Genomic DNA, 12,211 nt, shown 5'->3' with positions numbered 1-12,211 from the left:
CCCCATTGTCCCCAGCCCAGAGCTCTGAGTGCCACCTCCAGGTGCCACCTGCAGGGATGGGCACTCCAACCCTCCCTGGGCAGCCCCAGGAATGTCCCAAATCAAAGCTCAAACACCCTTCAGCCCCTGCACCATTCTCTCCCCAGCCTGACAGTGGCAAGGAAGACCTTCAGAGCTCAATCTTGGTTAATTATGTTAAATAAACAAGAACAGGAGTGTAAAACTCTTGAGGAGCAGAGCAAATCTGACAAACAGCAGCTGTTCCTCCCTCCGCCCGAGCTCGGGATTCAGAAATCAAGCAATCACCAGCTCCTTGTGGCATCCAGCAAAGCCCAGCCCGCCTGCAAACCCTGCAGACAACTGAGGCTCCACAGACCCACAGCTGATCCCACTGCAGGCCCTCCCTCACCCTGAGGCTCCCTTTCCATGGGCATGGCAGGAAAACAGGGAATGGGTGCTGGGGAGGGAGGCTGTGGGGTGGGGATGCAGCCCCTGAACAGCTCCAGGCATGAGAATCCCAGCAGGGACAGGGGTGACATCACAGAATCCTGGAATGGGCTGGGAGGGACCCCAAACCCACCCAGTGCCACCCCAGCCATGGCAGGGACACCTCCCACTGTCCCAGGTGCTCCAGCCCCAATGTCCAGCCTGGCCTTGGGCACTGCCAGGGATCCAGGGGCAGCCACAGCTGCTCTGGGCGCCTGTGCCAGGGCTGCCCACCCTGCCAGGGAACAATTCCCAATTCCCAATCTCCCATCCAGCCCTGCCCTCTGGCACTGGGAGCCATTCCCTGTGTCCTGTCCCTCCATCCCTGTCCCCAGTCCCTCTGCAGCTCTCCTGGAGCCCCTTCAGGCCCTGCCAGGGGCTCTGAGCTCTCCCTGGAGCTGCTCCTGCCCAGGTGAGCCCCCCCCCAGGTGCCCCAGCTTTGTCCCAGACCTTTACAAACAATTATTTCCCAACAAAATAAGCCCTGCATTAGCAAAGCAGAAGTTTAGTGTTTTCAGTGTCACCAAAAAAGCCCATTATTTCCACAGTCATTATTCCTCCATGCCAAGGAACACCTGCAGATGCACTCAGTAACAGGCACACAGGCCAAACAAACCCCACAAATATTTAAGTTTTGATCACTTAGCAATGGATAAATGAAAACAGATTTTTCTGCCAGACCAACTGGCAGAAATTAAAAAACAAACAGAAAAGTAAAAACCCATCAGTGTTCAAGCAATCCAAGTGTTAAACAGAAGCTCATTGTTCATTCACCTGGGAAGTGGAACAATCCTTCAGTGGGGTCAAACACCTGCCCTCCAAGAGCCTGTGCTCATTCCCAATTCCAGCTGCCTGCTGCTGGGAGAAACCCACAAAACGCCTCCTGTGAAAGCTAATGCTGTCTGCAAACACGACTCTGCTGCGCCTTCCTGCAGGGCACACGAGCAGGAAGGTTGTTTACTTCTCATTTGATTCTTTTCTTCTGGAGAGGAGGATGTGATTTCCCCAAAGAGGGCAGGAGAACAGGAGAGTGATGTGAGCTGGGCAGGCACAGCCTGCTCGAGCTGGGCTGCTCATTAAACTTGCATCAATGCCCTCATCAAAGTTTCATTGCTCCGCTGAAGGAGAAGTTTGGGTGGTTTCCCCTCCTTTGATGGAGCTCTCACTCTGTCTCTCCCGGTGAATAACTCCAGGGAGGAAGGGCCATCCCTGGGGGCTCAGTGCTGGGGAGAGGAGCACGGGCAGGGCTCAGCTGTGCCTCGGCTCAGCAGCATCCCCAGCCCAGCCACCCAAACACAGCCCAGCCCTGCCCAGGGCACTGCCAGCTGGGCCAGGGCTCCCCCAGCGCGGGGGGCACCCGCCTGAGAAATCCTCCTCACAAACAAACCAGATCTTGCTGTGGGCTCTGTTCAAAAAGGCCTTGAAAGGGTTTTAGAGCTACCATTAATCACTCTGCACCCACACGGGGTTCTGGGAAACTTTCATCTTGTGTGGAACAAAAGTCTCCTTCTCAACCTGAGCTGTGTTTAGAGTTCCTAAAAAACCCTGAACACCCTGATACCCCTACAAAGGAAAACACAGGGATATCCCTGCACAGGGAACAGACACAGGGATGTCCCACTGCACAGGGAACAGACACAGGGATGTCCCTGCACAGGGAACAGACACAGGGATATCTCACTGCACAGGGAACAGACACAGGGATGTCCCTGCACAGGGAACAGACACAGGGATGTCCCACTGCAAAGGGAACAGACACAGGGATGTCCCACTGCACAGGGAACAGACACAGGGATGTCCCACTGCAAAGGGAACAGACACAGAGATGTCCCACTGCACAGGGAACAGACACAGGGATGTCCCTGCAAAGGGAACAGACACAGGGATGTCCCTGCACAGGGAACAGACACAGGGATGTCCCTGCAAAGGGAACAGACACAGGGATGTCCCACTGCAAAGGGAACAGACACAGGGATATCCCTGCACAGGGAACAGACACAGGGATGTCCCACTGCAGAGGGAACAGACACAGGGATGTCCCTGCACAGGGAACAGACACAGGGATGTCCCACTGCACAGGGAACAGACACAGGGATATCCCTGCACAGGGAACAGACACAGGGATGTCCCTGCACAGGGAACAGACACAGGGATGTCCCACTGCACAGGGAACAGACACAGGGATGTCCCTGCACAGGGAACAGACACAGGGACGTCCCTGCACAGGGAACAGACACAGGGATGTCCCACTGCAGAGGGAACAGACACAGGAATGTCCCTGCACAGGGCACAGACACAGGGATGTCCCTGCACAGGGAACAGACACAGGGATGTCCCTGCAAAGGGAACAGACACAGGGATGTCCCAATGCAATGGGAACAGACACAGGGATGTCCCTGCAAAGGGAACAGACACAGGGATGTCCCAATGCAATGGGAACAGACACAGGGATGTCCCTGCCAAGGGAACAGACACAGGGATGTCCCTGCCAAGGGAACAGACACAGGGATGTCCCACTGCACAGGGAACAGACACAGGGATGTCCCTGCACAGGGAACAGACACAGGGATGTCCCTGCACAGGGAACAGACACAGGGATGTCCCTATAAAGGGAAACAAACACACCATTAGCCCTGCAAACACAAACACACCAATATCCCTGCAAAGGAAACAAACAAACACAGGGATGTCCCTGCAATGAAAACAGGGATATTCCTATAAAGGGAAACAAGCACACCAACAGCCCTGTAATGGGTAACACACAAACAGCCCTGCAAAGGGAAGCAAACACAGGGATGTCCCTGCAAAGGGAACAGATATATTCCTGAAGAGGGATATAAACACAGCAACAGCCCTGTATGGGGTAACACACAAACAGCCCTGCAAAGGGAAGCAAACACACCAATAGCCCTGCAAACACAAACAATGTAGATATGTCCCTGCTTCCTGATATCCCTGATTTCCAAGGGGGAAATCAGCAGCTGGCACTGTAAGCCCAGTGACTGCCATTCACAGCCCTGCTCACTTTGCTGCTCGTGCGCAGTAAATAGCAATCCCTGGCTGCTCTCAGACACCCCTGCAAGCACCGAGAGCTGGATTTATTCACACGGAGCTCCCAGGGTCAGGAGGGATGATGTTACGGAAAGGTCAGAGCAGCAGCCCTTCCCACAAACACATTGCTCCTGCGGTTATTGCTGTCACTGAAGTGAGAAAACAAACTTCACTCTGAGTTTCTCTTGATTTGAGGAAATAACGGGAAAAGCACCAAAAACCATAAGCTTAATGAGCAAAACAAAAACTTTGTGAAAGCTGTGGTTAAAGCCAAGCATTCCCAGAGCTAATAAAGCACTTGGCTGGCAGTGCTTGAATACTCCACAAACAAAGGGAGGCTTGATGGCTTTTCAGGGACATGAATGGGGTCCTGCTGTGCTATTCTCTGTCCCCAAACAGGGAGCCCCAGCACACGCACTTAAATACAAGATAATCCAATTTGGGAAGCCAAAACCCGAGTGTTTGTAAATGGAGATGTGCTTCAAACACAGAGCTGTGCTTAGGAAATACAGGAGGTCAGAGGTCCTGGGTTGGTGTACTTCATGAGAAAACAGAACCCAAATTCAACAGAGAGCAGCCCTATTTCATTCAGAACCTGTAAACGGGAATTACTTAGCAAGCTGGGGCTGTGTTTGGATGTGTATCTGCGCATCAGTGCTGACACTGCCTTGGTTCTGTAAAGGGCACTGCCATCAGGAGAAAAAGACATGAATGAGAAGGATCAAAATGTCATTTCCTTGGGGGGCCCCACCCGACATCCTCATCTCCACGCAGGAGACACGTGGAACCAGATGAGCTTTAGGGTCCATTCCAACCTTTCCACAATTCCATAAAACCTCCCCAGATACAGCATCAGAACACCCCCTCGGGCAGGGAGCACTGATAGCATGGTCCTGACACCAGAATGCCAAAGCAGGCACACCTCCAAATGGCACTGATAGCATGGTCCTGACACCAGGAATGCCAAACCAGGCACACCTCCAAATGGCACTGATAGCATGGTCCTGACACCAGAATGCCAAACCAGGCACACCTCCAAATGGCACTGACAGCATGGTCCTGACACCAGGAATGCCAAACCAGGCACATCTCCAAATGAAACTGATAGCATGGTCCTGACACCAGGAGTGCCAAACCAGGCACACCTCCAAATAGCACTGACAGCATGGTCCTGACACCAGGAGTGCCAAACCAGGCACACCTCCAAATGGCACTGATGGCATGGTCCTGACACCAGGAGTGCCAAAGCAGGCACACCTCCAAATGGCACTGATAGCATGGTCCTGACACCAGGAGTGCCAAACCACCCCAGCACAGCTCCCAGTGACACCGGTGAATGTCCTGTGCCTCAGGGCTCTGGGTTCCACCTTGGAGTGTTGGAACCCCACCACGGGGTCCTGCCAGTGCTCCCTTACCCCATCCAGCAGCCACTGAGCCCTCAGGGATGTGCAGGACACCCAGCTGGTACAGGGCACCTGGCCAGCCCTGACCTCACCGCACAGCGCAGGAGACAGAAACATGAATTGTTTCCTCCCAGAAACACCAGGGCTGTCTTTGCAGGAACATGAAATGCTGCCTTCCTCCCCAGAGCAGCGTGAGCCAGGCGTCATTGCCAGGGGCACAGGGCACCCTGCTCCTCAGAAACAGCACAGAGCTCATAATTCATGGTGTGCACTCTGGGAGAGAACAATAACTGCTGAAACACAAACACAGAGCACGTAACTCACGGTGTGCACTTCAGGAGAGAACAATAACTGCTGCTCCTCACAGCCAACAGCACCTTGGAGTGGCTGGGCTGCAGCTGCTCAATTATGCACATTAGCCTTGCCAGGCTCCGTGCTCACTCCTGGAGCTGAGGAGGGCTGCAGCTCCATTGAGAAAACAATTCTATCATTGCTGATGGCTGGGGAAGGCAGAGCTGCTGCCACCACGGCAGCTCTGGTGTGAATGCTGCACAGAACCTGATGAACTGCTGCACAGAAGCTGATTAACTGCCCTGATCCCACCCAACTGAGAACCTGCCCCAGGACCTTCATCACTGCCCACACTGAGGGCAGATACTGCACAGGGAACACTGGGGAGGCAGCTCCTGGCTCTGCCTGCAGGACAGGGATGGGGCCACCGGTCCCTCATGAGCTCTGGAGCCCCAAACAGCCTGGGATGGGATGGGATGGGATGGGATGGGATGGGATGGGATGGGATGGGATGGGATGGGATGGGATGGGATGGACTGGCACCAACCACAGCAACAGCTCAACAAGGATGGGAAGGAATTCCTGACTGGCCCTGGCAGCTGTGGCTGCCCCTGGATCCCTGGCAGTGCCCAAGGCCAGGCTGGACACTGAGGTTGGAGTGCCTGGGACAGTGGGAGGTGTCCCTGCCATGGCTGGGGTGGCACTGGGGGGGGTTTGGGGTCCCTGCAACCCAAACCACTCCAGGATTCTGCGATCCCATTATTTACAGAGATGGTTGGGGGATTTGAGCTCCCCCCTGCCCCTCTCCCACCCCGAGGGAGCTCAGCTGGCAGCCAGCACTGAGCCAGCTGCTGCAGGAGGAGCAGGTCCAGCTGCAGGGCTCCTGAGCAGACAGCCATGGGCACATACACTGCCCAGGGGGACAAAACCCTTCCCCTCCCAGGGCTCTCTGCAGCCCACAGAGGTGGCACCAGGCTGGCAGTGTCCCTGTTCTGCCTGCACTGCCCCTCAGCTGCTCCCAGGAATGCTCCTGCCTTATATCTGCCATTCTGCATGTGATCAAATATGCTTGTGCACATTTAAAATACTGAAATATTTAAAACATTGGAGTCTTTAAGAGGTGCAGGAACAGGAGGGGCTGTGGCTCCCCTGCCCAGATCCCTCCCTCAGCAGCACACCCATCCTGTGATTCCCCAGCAGCCTGGGCATGCAGCTGCTTCTGTGTGCAATAAATACCAATAAATGCTCTAATAAACAGAAATGAACTCATACCAGGCTTTCCCCACAGCACTGACTCCTCCAGCTGAGCCCTGGGCAGTGCTGGCAGAGGAGAGGAGGCTGAGCCCCAGCTCTGCTCAAACACCAAAATACAGACCCAGGTGCAGGGGCCAGCACGTGCCAGGGCACCCCCTGCTAATTAACGAGGCCGCTAACGAGCCCAGGAGCCCCTCCAGCGCACTCTGAACCCCAGCCCTGATGGCAAACCCCACGTCCTGGGTGCTGCACAGCTCTGAAGTACAAACTGCTTTGGGGAGAGCATGCAGAAAGGGGAGCTCTGCTCTCAGCACCAGGGACAGCACCTCTGCTCTGAGGAAGGCAGGAACCACAGCCAGCAAGGCAGTAATTCCAATTCCCACTAATTCCAGTTCCCAGGAGTGTATTTAGGGGCTGAACCATCAGTGGCACTTTTCTCCTCAGCCTTCTGGATAGAACTGCTATTTTAATTTACTCCTGCAGCCACAAAACAGAGGTGCAGCCCTGCTGGAATGCCTGGTCTGCTCTTGTCCAAGGATAAAAGCGCTTTACCAGGTGTAAATCTCAGTTACCTAAAGCACCACAGAATATTTATACATAGAATATTTAAATATTACACAGTTAATATTTATAACTTTTAGTTCTTCTGTTCAGTTATGTAGATTAATGGAACTGATTTCACAAATGACTGAGCCTTAATGAGATGACGGATCCTCTGCTCCTCTCTCCTGCTGGCTGTCTGCACAGACCCCACCAAACTCTGCACACGAGCAGCCAGCAGAATCCTACACGGAACCATAGACTCACTGAGGCTGACAGCCATTTCTGTTTGAAAAATAAACTCAGTAGGTGGGGAGTGGTTGGTCCCTTCCTGGCAGGGGCCACCAAGCAGCTCCAGAGCAGCCTGGCACAATCTGCTGTAATTACACAGAGCCCTCTCTTCCTCTCAGAGTCACTCAGAGGCTGAGCTGCACTTGGCCATCAAGGCTCTGCCCAAGCAAGGTTTGCAGCTGAGTGGAAGTGAATCTCTGCTTTAGAGAGCAGCCTTGCCTCTCTGGGGGATGCATTAAAGGAAAACCACCGAGAAACAGGCAATATTTAAATATTGATGCGCTCATTTCCTGACCTGGGATCAGCTGAGGGGCCAGGACGAGCGTGGGCAGTGGCCTGGAGGCAGCAGCTGGCCTGGCTACAGCCATGGCCACTTGGTTGCTCAGCAGCAGGGGCTTCTCAGCCCCCTGGAACAGCCTGGACTCCTCAGGCTGCACCCAGGCCGAATCCAGGGCAAAGGCATTGTTCAGGTAGATCTGTGCAACAGAAAGAAAGGAAAACGTGACAGTCTGAGATCCCAAACTCAGAAATACAAGTGAGAACAAAGCATCTTTAACTCGGTATTTCAACAGGCAGAGCCTCAGCTGGGGACAAACTGCCCAAAGCAGGATCCCTCAGTGCTGAGGCTGAAGTGAAGTGACCACTTAAAATTAACAGGCTTTGACATGACAGATCAGCTGCTGCAGCTGCATGGGAGGCCAGCAATCCCTGGAGGCAGAGCTGTCCTGACACGGCCACTCCTGGTGCTGACACGGCCACCCCGAGTGACCCCGTCAGCACCGGGGACTGCGGCCACCTCCCCAGCCTGGGGACACGGGGGTGAGGGACAGGGGGACAGGGCGCAAACCAGCTGAGGGACAGGGGGACAGGGCATAGAACCCGCTGAGGGACAGGGGACATAAGGGCACTAAACCAGCTGAGGGACAGGGGGACAGGGCATAGAACCAGCTCAGGGACAGGGCACAGAACCCGCTCAGGGACAGGGCACAGAACCCTCTGGCACAGAGCCAGCTGAGGGACAGGGGGACAGGGCACAAAACCAGCTGAGGGACAGGGGACAGGGCACAAAACCAGCTGAGGGACAGGGGGACAGGGCATAGAACCAGCTGAGGGACAGGGGAGATAAGGGCACTAAACCAGCTGAGGGCCAGCAGCACAAAGCTGAGGGCCAGCAGCACAAAGCCAGATGTTCAGCACTCAGCTGGCAGAGAGGCAGATGTGGGGACCAGAGGTGGGATGGGGACATGGGACCTTGAGGGCCACCCTGGCACCAGGGACATGGCAGTGCCCGCGGTGACACCACTCTGCCAGCACCGCACTGTGGCATCACTTTGGGACAGACAGTGGGAAAACCAGGGAGAAAGGGAAGATGGAAAACCCCCATAATCACATCTGGTAGGAAAATGAGGACGTTCTACTCAAAGGAGTAAATATTAGCGACATTTTAGTCCTACTGAAACTTAGGAACAGTAAAGCTGTACCTGCTGTTCCATTACCTGCCCCTTCCACAGGCCTCTCCTGACAAATACCGACCTCTCACAGCCCTGAACCCACAGCACTCTGCAGCTCATGTACTCGATGTACTCCAGAAAAAAGCCCCAAAGCCCCATGGCAGGCCAGGCTCGCACTTACCTTGCAGCTGGGCAGCCTTTTCTCAATCCAGCCCTTGGCGGCGTGCGGCGGCACCGCGGCGCTGTACACGGGCGGCAGCACCGGCACCAATTCCACGCTGGAAGAAGGGGAGAATCCCACGACCGGCGAGTGAGCTCCAAATATCCACTTGGGAAGGCACAAAAAAACCAAACAAACGCAAGAGGAGGGGTTAACAAAAGGATTTTACCCTGGGTAAGCGATGCTTTCCATGATTTCCTAATTACGCGACGGAAAACGTCGGGAATGTCCCTTCAGGCTGCCTGGGTTTGTGTTTGCTGGGTAGGTTCGGAGCGGCTCGGGAAGCCCAAAGCACAGCCTGGAGCAGGGCACACGGGCAGCCTGGGCTCCTCTGCTCACACCGAACCGTACAGCGCCAGCAAGAGCCTGAAAATGCGTCGGGGGAGCCAAAGGAAACGCACAAATGTATTTTTCCTCAACTTAAATTCGCCTGGCAAACGGGTTCCCACAGCAAAATCACCTCTGCAGGTTCGTCGAGCGGTCTCCCGCTGGGGAATAATTGATGTTCCCGTTTCATTAGAGCAGCACCGACTGTTTTCTCCCGAACCACAAGAGACGCTCGAGCTCGAAAAGGCTGGAAATCATCACACGGAATCGAGCGGACGCCACAGCGCTCGCGGCTCGCGTTTATTTTTACTTCTGTCTGCCCAAAACCATAAAGCCGAGGCAAAACTGCGGGCACGGCTCCGAGCCCTCCGCGGAGAGGGGCGAACACCCGGCTGAGGGCTCCGCTACCGCGAGCAGCCTCACGGCAGCAATTAATAATTGAAATATTCATCAGGGAAAGCACTGGCGCGACACGCTGGTTCCAGTGACACGGCTCAAAACTTTCGTCTTTATAAATATTCGCAGAACGCTCGGCGGCGGTGCTGCCCCGGCTGCCGGGGCATCGCTCCCGTTCCGGCCGCATCTGCGGAGAGCGCAGCCTGCAGCCGGCGTGGGAGGGACCCGCAGCCCCCTGGCAGCCCCTCTGCCCCCGGGGAGATGCCCGCAGCACGTTCCCAGAGCCGCGGTCCCACACACGCGGGGCGCGGAGCGTCGGGAAGGGGGTGCAGGGCTGGAAAAGGGGGTGCAGAACCCAGGGAAAGGGGAATACAGAGCTGGGGAAAGGGAGATGTACAACCCAGGGAAGGAGGGATGCAGAGCTGGGGAAGGGGGTGCAGAGCATCGGGAACGGGGGAATGTAGACCCGGGGAAAGGGGAATGCAGAGCTTGGGAAGGAGGGGATGCAGCGCCCCGAGGGAGAGGGATATAAAACCCAGGAAGGGGGGATGCAGAGCCCAGGGAAGGCGGGTGGTGTAGAGCCCCGGGAAGGGAGCTGTAGAACCCGGGAAAAGAGGAATGCAGCGCCCGGGGAAGGTGGGATGCAGAGCTCGGGAAGCGGAGGATACAGAGCTCGGAAAAGGAGGATACAGAGCTCGGAAAAGGAGGATGCAGAGCCCGGGCAGCCCCCGCCGCCACCCCGCACGCCTCGGGCGTGGGTCTCGGTGCCGATGCCGGCTCCGGGCAGCAGCTCCGGGAAAGTTGTGTCCCCGCACGGCGGCTCCGCCCTTACCTGGCCGTGCAGGAGCGGCTCGGCGGCCGCGGGCAGCAGCGGCAGCAGCGGGGGCTCGGCGTGGCCGCGCCAGCCCGGCCCGGGCCGCAGCAGCGCGGGGGGCGGCAGCAGCAGCGGCGGCCCGGGAGGAGGAGGAGGAGGATGGGGAGCCCCGGCGGCGGCAGCGCCCACCCGGAGCAGCCCCGCGGCCGCGGGCAGCACCCAGGCCCAGGGCGGCGCGGGGGGCTCGGCGGGCGGCGGCCACAGCAGCGGCGGCGGGCGCGGGGCGGCGGCCGGGAGCATCCTGCATGGCCCGGGATGGGATGGGATGGACCGGACCGGCCCGGGCCGGGAGCGCCGCGCTCCGCTCGCCTCCGCCGCCCGGCGCAACTCCGAGCCCGCGGCGGCAGCGCGGACAGGCTCCGCCCGGCGCGGGGAGAGCGGGGCGGGCAGAGCGGGGCCGCCCCGGGGAGGGGAGGGACGCGGCGGGGACGGACCGACGGACGGACAGAGGGAGGGGGCGCCGCCCCCGCTGGGAGCGCGGCTGTGCCGGGTTCGGGGCAGGAGCAAGTGGGATTCTCGGGCAGGTGGGATTTTCGCGCAGGTGGGATTTTAGCCAGGTGGGATTCTCGGGCAGGCGGGATTTTAGCCAGGTGCGATTCTCGGGTGATCCCCGGCGGCCGCAGGTGCGGAGGCAGCCCCTGCCCGCGGGGCATGGCAGAGGAGCCTGGGCACCCCCAAGTTCCTGGAGCCCCCCTCACCATTAAAACCCCCCACATCCCTCAACACCTCCGACCCCCGGAGGTCCTCAAGCTGCGGGCCATCTCCGGAAGCCCTCAAACCTTCCCAAGACCCCCGATCTCCCCCTTCCCCAGCCCGTGCGAGCGCCGCGGCATCAGCGCGTTCAGGTATCCCACGGCTGCCCCTCAGCCGAGACCCTTCCGGCGGCACAGAAAATAGCGTGGATTGAAACTGCCAGAGGACAGGGTTAGGTGGGATAGCGGGACGAAATTCTTCCCTGGGAGCGAGGGGACAGGGTGCCCAGAGCAGCTGTGGCTGCCCCTGGATCCCTGGCAGTGCCCAAGGCCAGGCTGGACATTGGGGCTGGGAGCACCTGGGACAGTGGGAGGTGTCCCTGCCATGGCAGGGGTGGCACTGGGGGGGATTTAAGGTCCCTTCCAACCCACACCAGTCTGGGATCCTATGAATTTCCTGGCAGACAAGCAGAAAGGAGCCTGGTGCTGCTGCTGCTGCCCGAGGGCAGCTCCCTTGTCCAGACCAGACCAGCCCAGGTGATTCCTGAGCCCCCAGGGCCATCAGTGTTCCCTTACAACCTGTGGGTTTGTCCTTTGTAAACCAGTGGGTTTGTCCCTCACAAATCTGTATGTTTGTCCCTACAAACCTGGGGGTTTGTCCATCACAAATCTGTATGTTTGTCCCTACAAACCTGTGGGTTTGTCCCTCACAACGTGTAGGTTTGTCCCTCACAAATCTGTATGTTTGTCCCTTACAACCCTGTGGGTTTGTCCCTCACAAATCTGTATGTTTGTCCCTTACAACCCTGTGGGTTTGTCCCTCACAACCCATGGGTTTGTCCCTCACAACCCTGTGGGTTTGTCCCTCCAAACCTGTGGGTTTGTTTCTCCTGCCGTTTCCTCCCTGCTGTGGAATGAAGGAGCTGAGCAAGCCT

At 57.2% G+C, this 12,211-nt stretch overlaps 1 protein-coding gene across 4 annotated transcripts in view; it reads right to left on the bottom strand.

Annotated features, from left to right (window-relative positions):
* TCERG1L (transcription elongation regulator 1 like) overlaps nucleotides 1-10,928 on the bottom strand; it is a 45,388-nt gene extending 34,460 nt beyond the window's left edge. For 2 of the 4 annotated variants that reach the window (XM_064716845.1, XM_064716846.1), the window contains exons 1-3: nucleotides 10,543-10,927; nucleotides 8,949-9,095; nucleotides 7,612-7,792 (exon numbers count right to left, since the gene is read on the bottom strand). In XM_064716845.1, coding sequence (XP_064572915.1) covers nucleotides 7,612-7,792; nucleotides 8,949-9,095; nucleotides 10,543-10,824 — 610 coding nt within the window. In that variant the 5' untranslated portion in view covers nucleotides 10,825-10,927. Of the gene's footprint in view, nucleotides 1-7,611; nucleotides 7,793-8,948; nucleotides 9,096-10,542 lie in introns of all 4 variants that reach the window. The other 2 variants (XM_064716847.1, XM_064716844.1) reach the window with 2 other exon arrangements.
* Nucleotides 10,929-12,211: the final 1,283 nt, after the last annotated feature.

This window comes from Zonotrichia leucophrys, chromosome 6 (genome assembly GCF_028769735.1).
Source record: "Zonotrichia leucophrys gambelii isolate GWCS_2022_RI chromosome 6, RI_Zleu_2.0, whole genome shotgun sequence".
Classification (NCBI taxonomy): Eukaryota; Metazoa; Chordata; class Aves; order Passeriformes; family Passerellidae; genus Zonotrichia; species Zonotrichia leucophrys.
The sequence above is the reverse complement of the archived record's forward strand: the minus strand, read 5'-3'. Positions and strand labels throughout refer to the sequence as shown.